Source organism: Amaranthus tricolor, chromosome 3, assembly GCF_026212465.1.
Source record: "Amaranthus tricolor cultivar Red isolate AtriRed21 chromosome 3, ASM2621246v1, whole genome shotgun sequence".
Taxonomy (NCBI): domain Eukaryota; kingdom Viridiplantae; phylum Streptophyta; class Magnoliopsida; order Caryophyllales; family Amaranthaceae; genus Amaranthus; species Amaranthus tricolor.
The window spans coordinates 3,233,540-3,254,781 of record NC_080049.1 but is presented as its reverse complement, the minus strand read 5'-3'; the positions used below and the strand labels follow the sequence as shown (position 1 = coordinate 3,254,781).

Here is a 21,242-nt window from a genome sequence, read left to right as displayed (position 1 = left end):
ACCTTACAAGTCACATGGAAACTTGATAATCGTTGGGTTGGGTGAATGTTATCCATGAGTCTTAGTCTTATAGGCAACTTTCTAATAGCCTTGTTTACTTGAGATTAGGCAATTAGAAATGTTTCCTTAGCTATGATTCATGTTGGTAGCTTGCTGAACATGCGGTGTTTGTTGACCTTGAAAGGCATTACAATGATCTCACCCGACATGTGATACATATTCTGGTAGCAAAATTTTAGGTGTTTCTTTTTTGTATCTTTCTTATAAGAATGAATTACTTTCTTTTAATACTTTTTTTGTTTGTTTTTTGTTCAAGATTGAAATATGGTACCACAAGCAAAGCAGCAGTACGTGAGAGATTTTATGGTGGATATGTAACTATATATAGTTGCTGATTGAATGTTAATTTTTGGGGTTAAAAACTTGATATTTGTATATTTACATTAGGTGGATTTATAAGTGATGGATGTAAAATTTTTGGGGTAAAAAACTTGATATTTGTATATGTTAATTTGGTGGATGTATAAGTGATGGATGTAAATTTTTGGGGTTAAAAACTTAATATTTGTAAATTTATATTTGGTGGATGTATAAGTGATGAATGTAAATTTTTGGGGCTTAAAGCTTGAAGAATTGGTAAAATCTTATTGGTTTATAATTGATTTGCTAAAATATTTATATATAATCTTGTTTACAATCTTTCAATATTAGAAATTAGTTTCAAATATTCAAAAAATCATAATTAGAAAACTGAAATTGGACCTAATTTGCTAAAATTAGGTGAAAAATTGATTCGGATTTGTAACAGTTCGATTAACAATCGGTTCGGGTTGGTATCAGTTCGGGTAAAAAACAGTTCGATTAACAATCGGTTCGGGTTTGTATCAGTTCGGGTTAAAAACAGTTCGATCTTAATCGGTTTTAGTCAGGTTGCATTCGGTTACGTGCATAATTCGGGTCGGATTTGACTCGGGTCGATCACTGTTCAGTTCGGGTAACATCGGTTAAGGTTTATATGTCGGTTATAAAATTCGGTTGCAGTTCGAGTTCGATTTTGCCATTTTCGGTTATTAAACGGTTCGAGTGAAGTATCGGTTCGGGTAATTGCGGTTCGGTAAACCAAAAAACTTACATTTTTCGGGTCGGATAATTTTCGGTTCCGGGTCGGATTTTCGGGTCGGGTTTGTTTTGCACAACTCTAAGAATAAGATTGCAAAAGTGTAGTAGTCAGTACTTTTTGATTTGGATCATATAGGAATTAAGTTGTTTTTAAGAAAGTGATAATAAATAAAGAGAGAGAATAAATTAATATAAGAAGGGAAAGAATAAATTGTGTGGATAAAATTAAAAGAGACTTAAAATATATGGATGAGATTAAAAATAAGTGATGGACCATTGTCCAAAAATAAAAATGATGCAAATTAAGTGGGACGAACTAAAATGGAAAATGATGCAAATTCAATGGGACGAAGGGAGTAATAGATTAGAATATTACGAATATTCTTGTGAATATTAATTATTATGTAAATAATTATATACAAGATATGTTATATGTTCTAATACGCCCCCGCACACGAGAGCTTGTTGAAATGTGGATGCAACATATAATACTCTCATCATAGCTGGCGCTAATTATTCTACTTTAAATGAGGGGTAGTTGAGATTCAAACTCGTAACATCTTGTCGCGCTGGCTTCTACTATACCATGTTAAGAAACCAACTCAATTAATAGCTTAAATATATTGAGTCTCAGAATATATTATATACTTTAACAAAATCATCGTTGCATTGAACTTGTGTGAATATGATTAAAAGAAAAAAAATATACCTGAATAACAATATTGGCATATAACAGTCGACAAAGAAGACTTCAAAAAATTTAAGTGGAAAATGGCTATATAGTCAAAAAGTATTTGATTTTATGGGTATGATTTTCACACTAGAGTTAAATCCTCTAATTATAAAAAGAGTGGAAGGAAAGAGTACTGTTTATTATGAATAGTAAAAGTATTGTTTACTTTTCTACTTTTTCACTCTGCTTTTCACGCTTCTTTTGCTCCTCTTCTTTCCTCTTTGTTGTTATCACTGAACTTCCCTCTCTCACCTAAAAAGTTCTTCTCTCGGCTTCCTGCTTTACTCTTCTCCGGCTCTACTCTTCTCTTTCTCTGCTTCCTCAGTTTCTTTTCTTTCACCATTGATTTTCTCAAGGTTAGTTTCCATTATTAATGAAATCGTTGAGTTTCATTTTGATTTCATTGATTAAACTTCTTTAGATTGAAAATTCAGAGTTTTTTAGAAAACTTTAGGGTTAGTTTAATACATCGGATGATTATTGTTATGAATGGTGTGATTTGAGTGCACAAATTGATGAGTGCATTCATGTGTGTCTCTTGGGATGGAATCCTATGAGTGTGTTAATGTGAGTGTTTTAAGTTGGTAACTTAATGTTTGTAGTGTGTAAGTGTGATTTATTTGGTGAAGTAATCATGGGAGTTATTGGTGTTGATGGTGTTTTATAAAGAAGTGCAAAAGGTTTTTTAATGATGCTTTGCAATGTTAGTCGAGCAGAAACTGACAAAAAAGAATACTGAAGGTCGCTCGACCAGCTCGCTAGACCGAGCGAGCTCTTGGGTGGGTCAAGCGAACAAACAGAATACATCCAGTAGCCTGCTGTAGCTCGCTCGACCGAGCACGCTTTTGTTCCGGTTGAGCGGTTTCTTTTTGACAATTCATGAGCTGCTGACTTTTGTCCCTTTAACTTCTTGGAGCTATTTCAAAATAGTTATTACATAGAATTAAGGCTATATTGTCATTGAATGTACTTAGTACTATAAATAGAGAGCTCTCATGTTCATCCAAGGTACATCAAACATAACCCCTAAGCCAAACACATAGCCTTTGTTTTATCTCTTACTCAATTGTAATACTTCATTTGTAAGAGTGTTTTACTCCACTAAAATAATATAAACAAACAGCTACACACCACGGAGGACGTAGACATCATTGAGTGAACCTCCTTAAATCATTGCGTTAATTTTTGCAAATTTTATTTTATCAAACGTTTGTTAGTTCATTGAAATTATTGTCATTAATCAAAATTCTTAACATCATATTGATCTTGTCGAATTATTTCAATTAACAACTTTGAGATTTACAAGCTTTATTTTCAGTCGGATGATCAAGAAATTCCTTTTATTGCTCAATGTACTAGCTCCGAAAGTTTTAATCGTACCCAATACGGATGATTTTTCCAGGCGATTGATTGCCGATGGTCTTATTTTTGGTACGTTTTATTTCATTAATTTTCATTTTAATTTTATCTTTTGTCATTTTTAGGTTATTTCGGTAGAAATTCACTTATTTTGTAGGGTTTTTTTTTTTTAATTGGGTTTTTGTTGTATTTGTCTGTTTTTATTCTTATTTCTTCTGATTTTTTTTGTTTATAAAGTAGGTAGCTTTCTTGTTTTTGTGATTTGTTTAACTGGGTTTTGTTGTTGTACTTCTCGTTTGGTTATCGGTTATTGGAATTGAGTATATAATATATTATTAAAAAGAAAGTTTAGGTTCTAATGCCGTAACATTGCAATTATATGATTTTTTTATTTAAAGTTATAGCCAAAAGAGTAATCATGTATCAAATTTTAACACAATCATATTGATTCCGCAATCATATTGATCCTCATTTTCATTGGCCATTGTAATTCGATTTTTAGTTTTAGCTTATTTTAGTTCAATGAGTGTTCGGAGAGAGTTTTTAAAGGGATGTTAAAGATTGAAAGTTTGAAAAGTAATCAGGGGTAGTTTTGAAAATTCAATATATAAGGAGTGGCGATAAAATAAAAAGGATGGCAAAGTTCAAAAATATTTACGGATTAGGTACTCCTGCATTTGCTTGATCTTGTTTCATTATTGTGTCTGATTTCAGGTTTGTTTCATTACCAATAACTTTAACCGATTCTTATTTGTCGCCATCCTTTTTATTTTATCGCCACCCCCTTCGAACGAATTTACCAAAATGCCCCTGGAATTAAAAAAATTACGAAAATGCCACTAACCTTAAAACCTCTATAAAACACTTCAAACTCACTCAATAACACTCTCATCACTTCCATAAATTCAAATTCTTCACTTAAAACTAATCGGAGCTAAAGCTTTGGAATCGAAGTCGTCAACGAAAAATCGAGGTAATTTTTAATTTAATTCAAACGAAAGAAAAAAAAAATTTGTTCATCACAGTCGCACTTTTTGTGCGACTGGGATGAATTTTAATTTTTTTTTTATTTTTAAAAAAATTTCGAATGAGTTTGTTGTAAAATTAATTTATTTTCTTAGTTATTGTTATTTAATAAATGTTGTAATAGATTGTAATATGATAATGTTGTTGTAAGAAGTATGTTTTAATTTAAATTTGAGAATAAAAAAAAGGAAAAAAAAAAATCAAAACCCTGTCTCACAACACAGTCGCACAAAAAGTGCGACTTAATCTAGGTGGAGTCGCACTTTTTGTGCGACTGGGATGAATATTTTTTTTTATTTTTTTTTTAAATTTCGAATGAGTTTATTGTAAAATTAATTTATTTTCTTAGTTATTGTTATTTAATAAATGTTGTAATAGATTGTAATATGATAATGTTGTTTTAAGAAGTAGGTTTTAATTTAAATTTTAGAAAAAAAAAGGAAAAAAAAAACAAATTCAAAACCCAGTTGCACAAAAAGTGCGATTTAACCTAGGTAGAGTCGCAGTTTTTGTGCGACTAAACATCTTTTTTTTTTTTTTTTTTAAATTCGAATCAGAAATTTGAAAAATTTATTTTTGAATTTTGTTTAATTTTTTGTTTTTTAAATTTCGAATCACAATTTAGAAATATTAAAATTTAATTTATTAATTTTTTATTTTATTTAAAATCAGAATTATGAATTATTTTATTTTTAATATTTATTTTTTATAATTTTCAAATCAGAATTTTTGAATAAAATTATTAAAATTTTTTTTATTTTTTTGTAATTAATTTTTTTTTATAAATTTCGAAACAGAATTTTGAATAATGATTTTTAAATTTTTTTATTTTTTTTTAAATCAGAAATATGAATTATTTTTTTATTTATATATTTTTTTTTTAATTTCAAATCAGAATTTTTGAAATATTTTGTTTTTACTATTTTTTTTAAATCAGAATTTTGAATAAATATTTTTGAATATATATTTTTTTTAAATTTCAAATCAGAATTTATGAATTTTTTTTTTATTTTTTGTTTTTTTTATTTCGAATTAGAATGTCGAATAATGTTTAATTTAATTAAATTTTATTTTTTTTTTAAATCAAAAATTTGAAATATGTGTTTTTAAATTTTTTTTTTTTTTTGAAAAATCAGAAATTTGAGTTAATTTTTTTTATTTATTTTTTTTTAAATTTCAAATCAGAATTTTTGATTTTTTTTTTTGTTTTTTTTAAAATTTCGTATAAGAATTTATTTAATTTTTTTTTATTGGAATGAATTTATTTTGTGTAATTAATTAATTACATTTTAGTTGTTTAAATATTTATGAATATAATAATTGTTTATTTTTTTGTAATTGTGAATTATTTTTGTTGTTACTTGTTTGTAATTTATATGATTGTAAGTGTTTATTATATTAACTTTGGAATGTCGTCTTAATTTAATTTTTTATGCTTATAAATTTTTATTAATAGTTATTAAAATACGAAAATTGTAGTAAATGGCTGGAAATCAAGGTAAAGGAAAAGGGTTTTTTAGAGGGTTATTGAGCGGCAATAGATCTAGGCCAACTTTACTGAGAGGGGGGTTACGGGATCTGCTAGGCGAGCAAGGCAAGAACAGGCGGCCGTACATAGTCAGGCCCAACGTTCAAGTACCCTAGAGCAAGTGCGTAGTCGCTTGGAGCGCCAGAGTAGCCTACATAGTCATACGGTCGGCTCAGGTGACGATCATACTGATTACGACAATTCTGTTAGCCGGGAAGAGTCTGTCGGTCAGGATGAGTCTGTCGGTCATCCTGTTGATTGGACGCTCATAAGAGGGCATGCTGGTAAGTTCAGGATTAGAGGGCATGGGTCGGCTGGCACTTCTGATCAGGCAGGAGTAAGCTAGGTTGAGGATGCGGCTCCACGGGGGAGGAGGCGCAACCAGTCCGCGGACACGGACTGGTTGATCACATCACCCCAGCCCGGGGGCCCTGTTGATACCACTTTAATACCCAGCTACGGTGGGCATGTAGCAAAGGTAATATTCGAGGGATTGGAGCGCACCCCTCCGATTTTGGAATGTCGTCCTCGGAAGAAGACGTTGGATTTAATCATCAGACTGCAGGACATGTCTGATGAATTGTACAGGGTGTTACCTGCCAGTCCCCTTGGTCGTCTGCTGTATATAATGCACCAGCACATCGACAGTGCTCTTATTACAGCATTTGTGGAAAGGTGGCAGCCTGATACCAACACCTTCCACATGCCTTGGGGGGAGATGAGTATAATGTTGCATGACGTGCAACGCATCTTAGGAATTGGTATTGACGGTTCACTTCCCGTGGAACCGTCTGATCAAGACTGGCAGCTGGGCCTGGCCGGCCTTTTTGGGGAGCCATTGTCGGAGCTGCGTGCGAAGGGGCACTTCACCAGCAGTAGCATTAACGTGGGTGCATTGTTGCAGCTATGCCACCGTTCTCAGACTATGGATACTCAAGCTACTGCTCGTGGATAAAACTAGAGTCGGGATGCGTCCTCACCCTGTTCTTGCTGTCGCCGCTGATCAGGCTGACATTGCCCGGGGTACTTTGACGCTTGCGTACTTGTATCGCCAACTGGGTATGGCGACAAGGACTGGGTGCAAGACTATTGCTGGTTGTCTGATACTGTTGCAGATATGGATTTACGAGTACTTCCCAGCCTTCCGCCCCAATCTGCGTCAAGCTGACATGCCGAACAAGACTAGGGCAGAGATGTGGTCCCCTCAGAAGCCAATCCGTGAGCTGAGCAGATTGAGAGACTGTAGGAGCATACTGGACGCCATGATAGAGACACAGGTGTTGTACATAAACTCAAACATAATTATGATTATTATATTAATATTATGTTATGTTGATTATGTTTATTTTCTTTGTGGGCAGGTGGAGTGGACTCCGTACATGACTTCTGCTAGGGCTTTATTGAACGAGCACCCACGTATCGCCTATATCGGTGGTATCACCTGTTTCGATGTCGTGGAGGTTTATTTGCCTGAGAGGACAGTGAGGCAGCTCGGTTTTGCACAGGATATTCCTCCCCCTCCGCTGAGACCTACCCAAGCTGTGCGACCGGCACAGGGCTCCTACTCAGTGACATTCTCTTCTTCTCCTATGTTTACTGAGATGTGGAGTAGGTTCCCCTACTGCGCTCGCGTAGTTGAGCAGGCATTGCGTCGGACATCGGTTCCATCAGAGGCTGGCCCTGATTACGTTGACTGGTTTAGAGTGTCTTCCCACTGTTTTCTCATCCCTGGTGAAGGACCTGCTGCTGCGTTTGGTGTAGCGGATAACAGAGTCAAATACGTTAGTGTTTCTAATTATATATTTCATTTTTATGTTTCATAACCGGAATTGACTTTGTAATTTTTTGACAATTCAATTGTATGATTTTTACAGTTTGCTGCTGAATATAGTGCTCGACTTGCGCCATTGCTCAGGATGCCAGCTATTGCCCAAATGACGCCTCGGAAAAGAGATGTTGCTGATATGTATTTAGATGATCTTAGAGAGTTGTTTGCGGAATGGCAACAGTGTAGAGGGCGTAGCCCTTAATAGACATTTGTGGATTTTGTAATGAATGAACAATTTTTTTTATAATCTGTATAGATGAACAACTTTTTGTGTTACGTGTTGCGTTTGAATCACTTACTAATTTATTAACTAAATTAATCATGCAATGAATACTATAAATATAATTATTACAATGAATAGAATTATAAAAATGATAACACTATATATAAACAGTACAATAAACACTATGGATTATCTAAATTGACCGCGTCTTCGACGCTGTTATTAGTCCCTTGTCGTTGAATGCCGCACATTATATTCCAAAGTGATATCCTGTTACGATACTGTCTTTATAAATCTGCACATTCATTGCTTGCTGCTGCTCTCCAATTTTGTTGGACTGGCGGCAGTAGCGATGAATCATCGTTCATTAAAAGCTGAACATAATGATTCTCGTTTACCCAAAGAACATGTATAAGTTTATTTACGCCATGCGTTCCCCCTGTTCTTCTTAAAGGAAGCATTAAGCAATTGTACATTGGATGACCATCCGCAGAGCCATAATACGCAATTGCTATGTTTGGAAACGTTGCTGCGGAATACAATGCTGTCGCCTCCATCCAGTGACTGAACGGAGCAGGTCCTTTGTTGTGGGCACCAATTCTGTATATAGCTTCCTCCACTGATTGATGTGATAGATAGACGCGTGCATATTGTTCTCTGTGCGTTTCAATTTCTAAAGTCATTGCACGTCGGAGCAGAGGTCATGCTTCCTCGCCCCCTAACTCTGTAACGGCAATGGCTCTAAATCCACAATTACCGTCACCTATGACATCAATCCAGTCAAACAGATATGGCGGAAGAATAAACGGAATGTTTTCTGGCCTCGGAAAAAGTTAAAAATCACGTCCTGCTGGACCATCTGAAAAAATAACAATATTTTAACATCACTCAATTGATCTAAAACATATAAGATTATATGAAAAGGAATAAGCGTACCAGATAAGTTGAAACTGAAGTTAATTCCAACTGATTACTGATGCGACCGGCTGCTAGATCTACCTCTGGATCTCCTGCGTGATGAAGATCTTGATCCACGACCCCTTGAGGACGATGTATTGTACTCAAACGCACTTTTGTTTCTCCTCAAGGTTCTGCTTGTCATTGGTCTTCCTTTCCTCGGTGGACTTGCTTGTGGCTCAGGTATATCGTTACTATCGGGGTGTAGCTCTTGTTCAAGTACTTCAGACACACGTCGTACAACTGAGGGGTCGGATTTTAAAACTTCATCCACCAACGATTGAAAGTACTCTTTATCATCGGCGTTTGCGTGCCGTACTTCTTCATTTGCCTCTTCTTCTGGATCTAAGTACTTTAACGTTTTCCAGAGCTGAAGTATATCGTCCAAGTACAAAGCACCATTAGACCTTATTGACAAGTAACAGTAACACGCGCATGGTAATCCGTGGGTTTTTTGAAGGACACAACCGCATCTTTCTATAAGACAACTGCCCAGGTTTAACATTCGTTTGTGCTCCATCATCAACTGTTCCAAGGCAAATATAGAAACATGACGATACAACGGTCTAAGAAAATTCAGTCGGGACGTCCTTGAAATGGAATTCTTAGATTCCTCAAGAGCTTGTCTTATTCTCGCTTGTTGATTCGTTGTTTGTGCGTGTGCCCTTTTAAAGAGCGTATCGAATGAGCTATTACCACTACCCAAGTAGTACTTGAAGGAAGAGTGTTGGCTTTCAACTCTACTGGTAGTACTGTTACCCAAGTGAAAACAATCATTCGTCCAGGCACGCACAAATTTCTGTTTGTGAGGAATCCATGTACCAGCCAAATATCGCACGACCTTCCGGTTCCTAGTCGACCAAGTGGACACAATCCCTTCCCATCTGTTTTCAAATTCGGCGATCGTCAGACTATTAACCAAGGGGTTCCATTTTGTTTGCCTGAATATCTGCCCCTGTTGATTTTTCTTGCCGCCACACAATTTATCGACCATGTTCTCCACGTCATTGCCTATATGCCACACGCATAATAAATGTCGTACATCTGCATCAAAAACATATTTAAAATTAATTCAAATATATATATATATATATATATATATATATATATATATATATATATATATATATATATATATATATATATATATATATATATAGGTCGATAATAATTAATAATAAAAACATGTTCACCTGGAAACACAACACTAATAGCTGCAGCCAAACCCTCATCCCGATCTGTTACGATTACGTCGGGCGCCTGGACTCTGCCGTAAATATCCCTCAATCGCTCCAACACTCAAGAATAAGACACAGCCGCCTCATCTCGCATCAAACAAAACGCGACCAAGAAGTTATGATTCGTTGGCATCATTCCAATGATTTCGCAAAGGGGCCACTTTTGCTTATTCGTTTTGTACGTTGTGTTTATCAACACAACATGGGGCCACAAACGTAGCATCTGGATAGATGTCGGATTCGCAATCAATAATCTAGTCAACTGACCTTCACTATCCAAGTCTGTCCAAACTACATAATTATGCTCCGTGGCCATATATAGACAGTGTTGAAGAGGAGTCCTGCCAGCCATTTCTTCTCTCCTTATTGATTGTCTTACATTGTAAATTTTGATTCATACTAGCATAAAAACGAGGAAAATGTCTTCTAATTGAAGACATTATAAACGCTGGTTGCATGCCAGTTGCACTCAGATCTCGTATGTGCTGCTTGATATCGACATTCATCCTATTTACTCTTATTTGACCATCTATGTACATGAAGAACGGGTGGTTATGTCTTCCTTTTTCACCAGGAAACACTCTAACCGTCCAAAGTCTTTCCTCTGGGTTACGACTAGTTCCTAAAATCATAAATTTACACCCACAACCTCTACTTTTGGAACCAGGTCGGGCTGCATTGTCTAAGTTATGTAAATCACCCCTTCTATTATCGTAGCGGTGACATCTTAAGTACAGACTCACTCTAGAACGTTCATCTTTTTTTTTATATGAAGCACGTGTAAATTGAAATCCAATTGTTACCGCTATCTCATTAGCCCAAGCATGTAACTCATCTACAGAATCAAATTCTCTATCGGTAACAAATCTATCAGAATAATCTACATTATCCCCAAAATTTTCAAAGTCCTGCAAATAATAATTATAATAACATTATCATAATATATCAAAATAATAACAACTTCAAAAATAATTATAAAAAATAAGAAGAATTAATTTTTCAATAAAATAATTAAAATAAAATAACATTATCATAGCACAATAATACATTAAAATAAAATAATATATTACAACATTTATGAAATAAAAATAACTTAAAAAATAATTTAATTAAACAAAAATAAAAATAACTTAAAAAATAATTAACTTAAAAAATAATTTAATTAAACAAAAATAAAAATAACTTAATAAATAATTTAATAAAAAAATAATTTAATTTATGAAATAAAAATAACTTAAACATTAATTTAATTAAAAAACTATTTAATTTATGAAATAAAACTAACTTAAAAATAAATTTTCTAATTTGAAGTTCACATTAAAATAACTTAAAAAATAATACAACATTTATGAAATAAAAATAACTTAACAAATAATTTACTTAAAAAAAATTAAAAATAACTTAAAAAATAATTTAATTAAACAAATATAAAAATAACTTAAAAAATAATTAACTTAAAAAATAATTTAATTAAACAAAAATAAAAATAACTTAAAAAATAATTAACTTAAAAAATAATTTAATTAAACAAAAATAAAAATAACTTAAAAAATAATTAACTTAAAAAATAATTTAATTAAACAAAAATAAAAATAACTAAAAAAATTATTTAATTAAAAAATAATTTAATTTATTAAATAAAATAAAAATAACTTAAAAATATATTTTTTAATTCGAAGTTCAAACAAAAAAAAAAAAAAATTCGAGTCGCACAAAAAGTGCGACTCCACCTAGGTCCAGTCGCACTTTTTGTGCGACTCACCCTAGGCACAGTCGCACTTTTTGTGCGATTTGTTATGTTAATTTTTTTATTTTTATATTTTTTTTAATTTTTAATATTCAACACTACTACACTAATTATTATAATAACATTATCATAATATAATAATTTCAAATACTTTAATTAACAACAACTTAAACAATAAATTTATTTATTTATTTTTTTTTTTTAAATAAATAAAAAGAAAAAAAATTAAAATCTCCAGTCGCACAAAAAGTGCGACTCATCCTAGGTCCAGTCGCACTTTTTGTGCGACTGGTTTGTGCGACTGCATCCCAATTTTTTTTTTTCCGGCAAAAATCGAACCGTTTAATTACTTACCGAATCGTTACCATGCTCGTCTTGGTAATGCCATTGATGTTCGATGTAGAGATCTAGCTTGTTTAAGTTAACGTAGTGTTTTTAATGAGTTTTTAGAGAGAAAGTACCGTGTTTGAATTCGAATATACTACAATAACGCATCTGAAAATTCAATATATATAAAGTTCGGATAATAATGTTATTAAGCGATAACAGTGTTATTAAGTGATAATAATAGTGTTGTTAAACATTTTTTGAGTGAAATGACATTTTTGTAATTTTTTAAATGTCAGGGGCAATATCGTAATTTCATTATAAAGGAGGTGGCGAAAAAATGAAAATGGTGGCGACAAATAATAATTCCCTAACTTTATTCTGTATTTTCTTGGCTTGCTTGTGTTCTAAGGCTAGATTCGCTGCTTCCTTTTTTAATTCAGTTTTTATTTATTTATTTTTATTTTCAGGTTTCTGCCTTTATATACTACTCCGGTAAACAGTATATAATATATTCTGCAGTTTCAGTTATGTCAAAGGACCAACTCAATCAAAAGTTTTAAGTTTATGGTTGAGAGAATCAATTTAATTAAAAGCTTAAAATTTATGGTTGAGACTCCAATATATATATACATATATATATATATATATATATATATATATATATATATATATATATATATATATATATATATATATATATATATATATATATATATATATATATATATATATATATATATATATATATATATAGAGTAAATTATAATAAACTACCTATTATATACCTCTATTTGCAAAAAACTACCTTATATAAAATTTTTGCAAAAAACTACCTTATATAATACTTTTCTTTGCAAAAGACTACCTTCTAACGGTTTGAAGCGTTTGACCGTCTTAATTAACGGTTGACTATCACGTGATAGTCACGTGAGCTTATAATTCTTTCCTTCTTCTTCATTTCAGAATCTTCATTGCAGTTGCTTCCCATTCTTCATTCGAAAAGATCAATGCTCTAACTTCTTGAATTCGCTCCTTTCTTCCTTGCGACATCTTCTTGCTGAAACATCTAACCTATAGAGGTATGTAGTACTACTCAATTAAGGTTTTGTTCTTCATTGTTGTATTTTATTTTGTCTTTAAAATTGAACTCGTTTTACAAATCTGCTTCCTTGGGCTGCGCTTTTCCCATTCAATTTCCTGTTTTTATCTTGTAATTTGTTAATTGATTGTTGTTGTGTGTGAATAATGTATTATGGTTCCTAAAATTAGATAAATCAATAAGATGAAGAAATTGAAAATCTGAAAAAAGCAAGTACTTCGAAAATGCAGCATTCTGAGTTGGCAACTGAATTGGGCAATGTTAGGATAGATGAGGTGGAGCTCGAAAGATCTGATGTGGCACATGAGGTTGTGGATGAGTTGGAAAGAGCAAATGTAGATGTTGATGTTGGGCAAATGGGACCACCAAACACATATACGGGTTATAAAGAATGTGTAAGTGCTAACCCTAGATCTAAAACAACTAACTCAGCTGCTATTTCTACCCTAAACCTTAAACTAAATGAGAGAGGCCACATAGAGCAAGAACTTTCTGATTTTGAGGATAGCAGTAATGATGATTACAGTTGTGGTGATGAGGATGAATATGATAATGATTCTGATTTGTTTGCAGAAAATGTAGTTTATGGTCTCGATGATGTGTTTATAGGTGATGATGAAATTAGATTGTTAGTAGATAAGGAGGTTGATGAGGAAAACAATAGAGACATATACTTTAATGATGATGAATTGGAGTCTGATGATGATGATTTGGGTGCATTAAATGTTGATGAGGAAGGTATAGCCAGCTATCCTACATTCAATCCTGAGGTTGATTTTAAGGGTAAGATCAATTTGACTTTAGGCCTTAAGTTTCCTTCTACATATGTCTTTAGAAAAGCATTGAGGTACCATGTTATTGAATGTGGTTACAATTATTATTACCTGCATAATGGTAGAAGTAGGATAAGTGTGTATTGCTACAATAGATGCGATTGCGTGAAATCGAAAGCTACAATTGTGAACTGTGTTTGTGGGAAGGATAAGAAGTGTTTTTTTAAGGTTCATGCTGTGAAGTTGAAAGATGAGGAGACACTTCAAATAAGGAGTTATTTTCCCGAGCACACTTATGGTCACCAACACCAAAATAACAAAGTCACTGCTTTATATTTAGCTGAGAAATACATACAGGATTGGAGGGAAAATCCAAATTGGGAATTAAAGGCATTTAAGAAACGGGTAAACAGGGAGTTAGGTTGTGAAGTGAAGTACTCTAAGTGTTACATGGCTAAAAGAATTGCTAAGAAAATGATAGTTGGTGATGCTAGTGAAGAGTATAGCAGGGTGTGGGATTATGCGGAAGCAATAAGGAGGTTTAACCCTGGAAGCACTGCAATCGTGAAATGCATCGGAATAGACACACCTCCACCCTTGTTCCAAAGGATGTATATATGTTTGTCAGCATGTAAGGAGGGTTTTGTTGCTGGCTGTAGGCCTATTATATGTGTTGATGGGGCACATTTGAAGGGACCTTTCCCTGGGGTGTTGCTGACTGCTGTAGGTAAGGATGGAAACAATAACATCTTCCCTGTTGCAAGGGCTGTGGTCGAAACAGAAAACGTAGAAACTTGGACTTGGTTTCTAAATCTTCTCGTAGAAGACCTAAAGTCGGTTAATCCATCAAGTAGTTGTGTAGAAGCAGGATGTGAAGATTTTACCTTCATGCGCGATAGGCAAAAGGTATGAACGTAATAACTTGTTAACACATATCTTGTTTCAAATTTAAATATTGTTATAACCCTAATACTAATTTGTGGACAATGTAGGGTTTGATTGAAGCTTTGAACTCAGTGATTCCTGAAGCTGAAATTAGGTTCTGCTGTAGGCATATTTGGGCTAATTTCAAGATCAAGCTTCCTGGAGAGTTGTAGGCATATTTGGGTGCTGCAAACACAGCAAACATACCAAAACCAACATACACAGCAAGCACAACACAACAAACACTTAACCACTGTATGTTGTTGTTCTAGGCAGAAGGCAAACACAGCAAACACAACATACACAGCAAGCACAACACAGCAAACACAACACACATTACATAAACACAAGTGTATTTACAGTACCTGCAAAGAAATTAAATGGAAAAAATAAAAGCTTAATTCATTCATTCATTCATCATGATCAAGCTACAATACCCAAATCACTATTACAATTATTCTTAAATAGGTCCTAAACTTCAATTACTAGCCTTGATTATTACAAGAAACACCAACAAAAAACAAAAGAAAAACCCTAATACAAAGCTTGTAATCTGATTTCCATGCTTCCTCTCATTCATCCATTTCTTCTTAATCCTTTTAATTTCTGAAATTGCTTGTTCCTTTTCATGTTCCAAGCAACAAACCCTTGATGTCAAAATCTTGATTTCGGTTGCCAATTGTCGCTTCTCGTCCACAAGCTTGTTAGTGACTTCTCTTTGCCAAACAGCCATTTCAGGTTCATCAACCCATTTAAACTTTTTGCATCCCCTCCAATTTGTATCAGGATCATAAAAAACGCAAGTCTTAAACCTTCTTCCTGGATTTTCCTTGGTCCATGAAACCCTCCTTGCAAAGGGAACTCCACACCCACATTTTTCAGGTACCGATTTTTCGGTAGAAGAAGAAGAAGAAGACATTACTAATTACCTGGAAAAAATTGGGTTGTTTGAATGATTTAGGGATTGGAAATCAAGGGATTGATAGGGAGAAGGGAGAAAGACAAATTACAGCAACATTTTAGGGTTCTTCGAATGAAAGAAGGAGGAGCAACTGCAATGAAGATTCTGAAATGAAGAACAAATAAAGCATTATAAGCTCACGTGACTATCACGTGATAGTCAACCGTTAATTTAGACGGTCAAATACAAAAAACCGTTAGAAGGTAGTCTTTTGCAAATAAATGTATTATATAAGATAGTTTTTTGCAAAAAAATTTAGATAGAGTAGTTTTTTGCAAATAGAGGTATATAATAGGTAGTTTATTATAATTTACTCATATATACGACTGATTTTAATGGGGCTTATACAACGTTAACATCAATTTTTTGGTTTACATCATCTAATTATTATGATTATATTTATGGATTTCGATTTTCATCAGAGTTAGACAAAGAATTTTTGGATTATGAGAGGGGAGTGCGTATTTCAGGAGTAAATGTTGAGGAAAATGAGACAATTTTACTTCCGACTTCGATAGAGTTGCTGCAAATCATGATAATTGAGATAAAGGGAAAAGGAGCATTAACAGATGTTTTACCCTCCCTAGTTGGGGCTTTAGACTTGCAGAGTATTTACATTGAAGAATGTAGAGGGTTGGAATACATATCAAAAGGGACACAACAATTAAACCTTGAAAGTTTATATCTGAAGGAGTTGCCTGACTTGATTAGGATAGTAGAATTCAAAAGTTGTTCCTTTTCCCTACTTAATGCAATAGAAATCTACGATTGTCCGAGGCTACAGGTGGTGTTTCCATTAATCAATTCCAAGCAGTTGAAACTCCCAAGCTTGAAATCATTACATGTAAGAGATTGTGAGGCGTTGGAGCAGATATTTGAAACAAACAACGACACTATTCCCAATCTTGTTCTTTCTCTTCCTAAATTACAGGTCCTATCATTGTGTAATCTTCCGAAATTGCACTGTATATACCAGGGGCTACTGGTATTTTGTGCTAATATTTCTGGTTTTGAAATTAATGAATGTCCGAAGCTCAAGGTGTTGAACGAATCAAAACATCGTCTAATGTTCTCTGCATCACCATCAATGCTAGCTTCCATTACCGAAGATGCAAGATTTTGGGAGATCGTCCGACAGCATGAAACCCTAAATGTTTCTCTCATTTCTGATCGAATCAATCAGATTATCAAACGCGATACCTTGCTTGGTGATGTAGATAATAAAGACGATGAAACAAAAAAGATTGTCTTTGATTTAACAAGTCAAATCCAATCACAGCTTCCACATTCACCTCTAATTTCGATTTCTGATGAAGCAGAGAAGAACAACAGACTAAAATGGGGTAAAACCTTATCCCTTATGACGATAAGAGAAAAAAACAACTACATGGGGTGGGAAGCGTCTTTATCTCTTCCATTACACAATGAGACAAACACAAGCAACAAAGGCAAATGGGGAACATCCTTATCCCTATCCCTTTGTTAATTTTTAAGTATGTAAATATTGCTTGCTCCATCTTATAATGCCTTTGCTAAACTTTTTTTTTCATATTTTATCTAGATTTTAATAGTTGATACAGTTATTAACTGTAGCAACTATTGTTTATTAACTGATTTTATTTATTTATATTTATTCATGTATAATATAAAATATAGTCAAGTGAGATTTGTTTGATTTGTCTTAATACATATTTTCATAATATTAACTTTTAAGAATTTTTTATCATATAAAACTAAAGATGTTAAAGATTAATATCAGGTATTCGATATATTGAAAGAGTAGAAGCTATTAAAAACAAGAGAAAGTATGTTTCACAATAGCTGCTACGGAATAAAAGAAAAGTAATATGGATCAGAGAAGTAGGGAGAAGAAAAAAAAGAAAAAATGTTTATCTCATTAAAGGCAAGTAGCCAAGTACAAGTTTTAAACCATTTTTAGCTAACTAATTGGTGACACAATTTCACTTACTAATCTATCCTAATTAGTAATTAGTCTTCACTAGGGATGGGCATCATCGGTATGATATGGGTCGGGTTTAAGTATAAAATAATATATTAAGTAATTTTTCGTCCATTTATACAAAATTATTTGGATTTTGATAAGTGTAATTTTTTGCACTAATTTATATCATTTTATGCTCATTAATATTGGATATTGTTAGTAATTTTGTGATTTTTTGAATATATTTATACTATTTATCCATTTTGGTTATTCATATTGATTTTGAGTGGGTTATATTATTTAAGCATAAAAACTTATGATTTTAAAGATGACGGAGTAACCTAAGGGAATTTTAGCTCGGTTGAAGATGTTTTATAAAGAAGACGAGCAAAAGAGTTGAAAATTTTTTATAATGCAAAATTTTGAGGTAAAATTTGATACATGTTCCCTCTTTTGATCGTAGCTTTTGATAGAAAGAACATAATAATGCAAGGTTTGTGGAGTTAGAAACTAAATTTTGAGAGCTTTCCAATGGAACAGTTTATGCCCGATTTCGACAATTGAGCTAGAAATGGCAACCTTTCAAATTTGCTGCGATTTCCAATGCGATAAAAGTCAACTCGGTTTCATCTTTTGGGACAAAAAACGTCGTGTCGATGTTGCTTTTTGAAAAATTGGCTTTTGCTCGGTGACTAAAGTCGACTCAGCTTCAAATGGAAAGAGGAGAAAGCCGAGTCCACCTTACATAGGAAAACGTACTAGTACTTGCTCCAATTAAAAGAATATATGATGCTCTACATATATTAGCATTGAGATTGATTAAATTACCTTATAAATATTCTTTAAAAAGTACAAATAAAAAATTAAATTAAACCCAATTTGAAATTTCATATATTAGGAAAAAGTTGCATTACAAATTTATAAGATCATACCAAGAGCAAAGTAATTTTCATTTATCAGGTCGTGCTTAATGGGCCCGGCCCGTTCAAGCAAGTCTGTATATGGCCTGTCACGCACATAGGGCTACTCACAAGTCACAACCTTATCAACCCTACTAATAATATTTAGATGGTGGAAATTATACATTATGACACACTATTATTCCACTCAAATTCTTATATGAGACGGTATTTCCGTAAGACGTGCTTTATACATAGGTTTAATAGCCCAATAACACCTATTAATATCAGATGAACTTTTTGTTTTGATGTCGTCTCACCGAGAGGTCTCGCACAAGAGTATCTCATCATTTTATGGTTCTCAAAGACAAAAATGACGACGAGATATAAAATTAAGGGGACTTATAAGGTGAGATTTGGTTTTGGGATTATTTAGGCCATGATCAGAGCCATGTTATCCAAAAACTTCATGTTAAATTGTGCCACACACAAAACATAAGAATAGTAGTCGAATCGGCTCAGTATAGATTTTTTTAGCTCATAGTATTATGTTTTCAACCCTACGTAAAAATATTGTTTACTAGTCTGCTCAACATCAACAAAGAAAACACACTGAAACAGACACACTACAGCTGCAAGTATTCATTTGCTAGTCGATTAGTCTGCTTTATTCTGTAGCAGCTTCATACTACCTTCTATCATTTCTAAATTTAGAAACCATCTGATTACACAGAGTTTTGGATGGAATAAGTTTCTAAAAATAGAGTATTTAGGCTTAAGCAACTACAAGTGTTGTTGCAGTTCATTCAAAGTGTTCCACCATACATGTATATCATGTTCCCTTCTCAACATATCTGCTATACGAATAATTACGCCAGGTACATTCCCACATTGTTGTAAGATACGATGTGCTACGCCTTCCATTTCTTCCGAGTCATATTCACTCACCTGCACCTCTTTTCGAAACAGCTCATGTGCTTCATCTTCTGACAACGGCTGCAGCTCGATTGTTTCTTGTGACTGCATTCTTCGCAAAACATTTGGTGAACGTGTAGTGAAAATCAATTTTCCCCCATTTGAATGCACAGGGATACCTACTTCAATTAATCTGAAATCTCTTATTAAACCATCTAGTATAAGAACAAATTTCCCTTTACTTCTCAAAGCTCTGTATAAAAAATCAGGCCGCCTACCTTCATCCTCTTCAGCTAATTCTAACCCAAGTGTTAGAGCAATCATGCTCGACAACTCATGGTTCGTGATATTCTCCCTAATTTGTACATAATAAACATTCGTGTTTACTAATATTCGGTTGTAGATATGCTTAACGATTTCTGTTTTGCCGGTACCTTGTGCTCCATGAACACCAATACATGATATCCGATCTGATTTTATAAACTCCAACACTTTCTTGATATTACCGAATGCTTCGCTACCTATTAGGTTGGAAGTCAGATAAGGAAGCTCCAGTCTTACATTAGATATCAAGGGAGCAGTCTGTAAAGACGTTCCAGTATCCAAGAGTTGTTCTACTTGCTGAAGTTTCTTGTCGACATGAACGATCCCTAACCAAGCGCGATAAAAGAAATCTACGAAAATGTTCATATCTCTTCCTGCCTGCTCCAGAATATCCTTAACTTGGTTATCCACAGTCTGCACGTTTTCCAACCAATTTCGTACTTCTGCCTTCACTTGGCGAAGGGTCTGATGCTCTGCAGCAGATGCCTCTGATCTGATGTCATGGGCTTTTCGGGTTAATCTTGTTGTTTTCATATGGAGGGTGTTTGTGTCGTTCTTCAAGTTGTTATAGTAGTTTAACCAATTAGGTAATTTGATCATGAAATTGATTGTATCGTTTATAGATTCCCTCATACTCCACATCGTCCCCAATAAACTAACGAAGTTGAAGGCAAGTGAAATTCCGAGCACAATGAGGGACAAAAATAGCACAGCTGAAGTATTTACATCAGGAAACACATAGTAAACATGATACCCTTGCAAATGAAAGCAGTGTATTTTAGTAGCATAATCAAAAACCCAGATGCGACTCGTACCCGTCTCTACTCACTTATAGGGTTTGAATCTTGTTCAAAAACCTGTTTTTTTTTTTTTTTTTTCTAAAAACATATTCAACTAATAAGGATTTTTTGATACAAATGAATATAGCCAGAGAAAGCATTAATTAATAAGATTAAAAAAAAACGTACCATATTCAAACATCATGTAGCTGTTTTGGTTTGCTGAAAAATATAGGCAGAGAAAGCTCTTGCAAATGAATATGAGAAGCCCAAGATATGAAATGAAAAAGTAAAGTTAAAGTTACTTCATAAATACCTCCTACATAGAGCTGTTCAAAACAAACCCGATCCGAAAATCCGACCCGAAAAAATGTAAGTTTTTTAGGTTTACCGAACCGATACTTCACTCAAACCGTTTGATAACCGAAAAGGGCAAAATCGAACTCGAACTGCAACCGAATTTTATAACCGACATATAAACCTTAACCAATGTTACCCGAACAGAACAGTGATCGACCCGAGTCAAATCCGACCCGAA

At 33.6% G+C, this 21,242-nt stretch overlaps 2 protein-coding genes across 3 annotated transcripts; one reads left to right on the top strand and one right to left on the bottom strand.

Moving 5' to 3' along the window:
- The first annotated feature begins 324 nt into the window (after nt 1-324).
- Nucleotides 325-7,965, top strand: LOC130808250 (uncharacterized). Its single transcript, XM_057673732.1, has 6 exons — nt 325-374; nt 5,823-6,049; nt 6,239-6,432; nt 6,521-7,042; nt 7,127-7,546; nt 7,640-7,965. Exons 1-6 carry the CDS (start codon nt 325-327, stop codon nt 7,793-7,795), a joined length of 1,569 nt encoding a protein of 522 aa, XP_057529715.1. The 3' UTR covers nt 7,796-7,965.
- An 11,223-nt stretch (nt 7,966-19,188) lies between these two features.
- LOC130809156 (probable disease resistance protein At1g15890) lies at nt 19,189-20,974 on the bottom strand. Of its 2 annotated transcripts, none has more exons than XM_057674807.1 (2): nt 20,894-20,974; nt 19,189-20,638 (listed from the first exon to the last, which is right to left on the bottom strand). In XM_057674807.1, exons 1-2 carry the CDS (start codon nt 20,907-20,909, stop codon nt 19,470-19,472), a joined length of 1,185 nt encoding a protein of 394 aa, XP_057530790.1. In that variant the 5' UTR covers nt 20,910-20,974; the 3' UTR covers nt 19,189-19,469. The 2 variants fall into 2 exon arrangements, with proteins under 2 accessions (XP_057530790.1, XP_057530791.1); XM_057674808.1 differs by having other exon boundaries at nt 19,189-20,580; nt 20,894-20,973.
- Nucleotides 20,975-21,242: the final 268 nt, after the last annotated feature.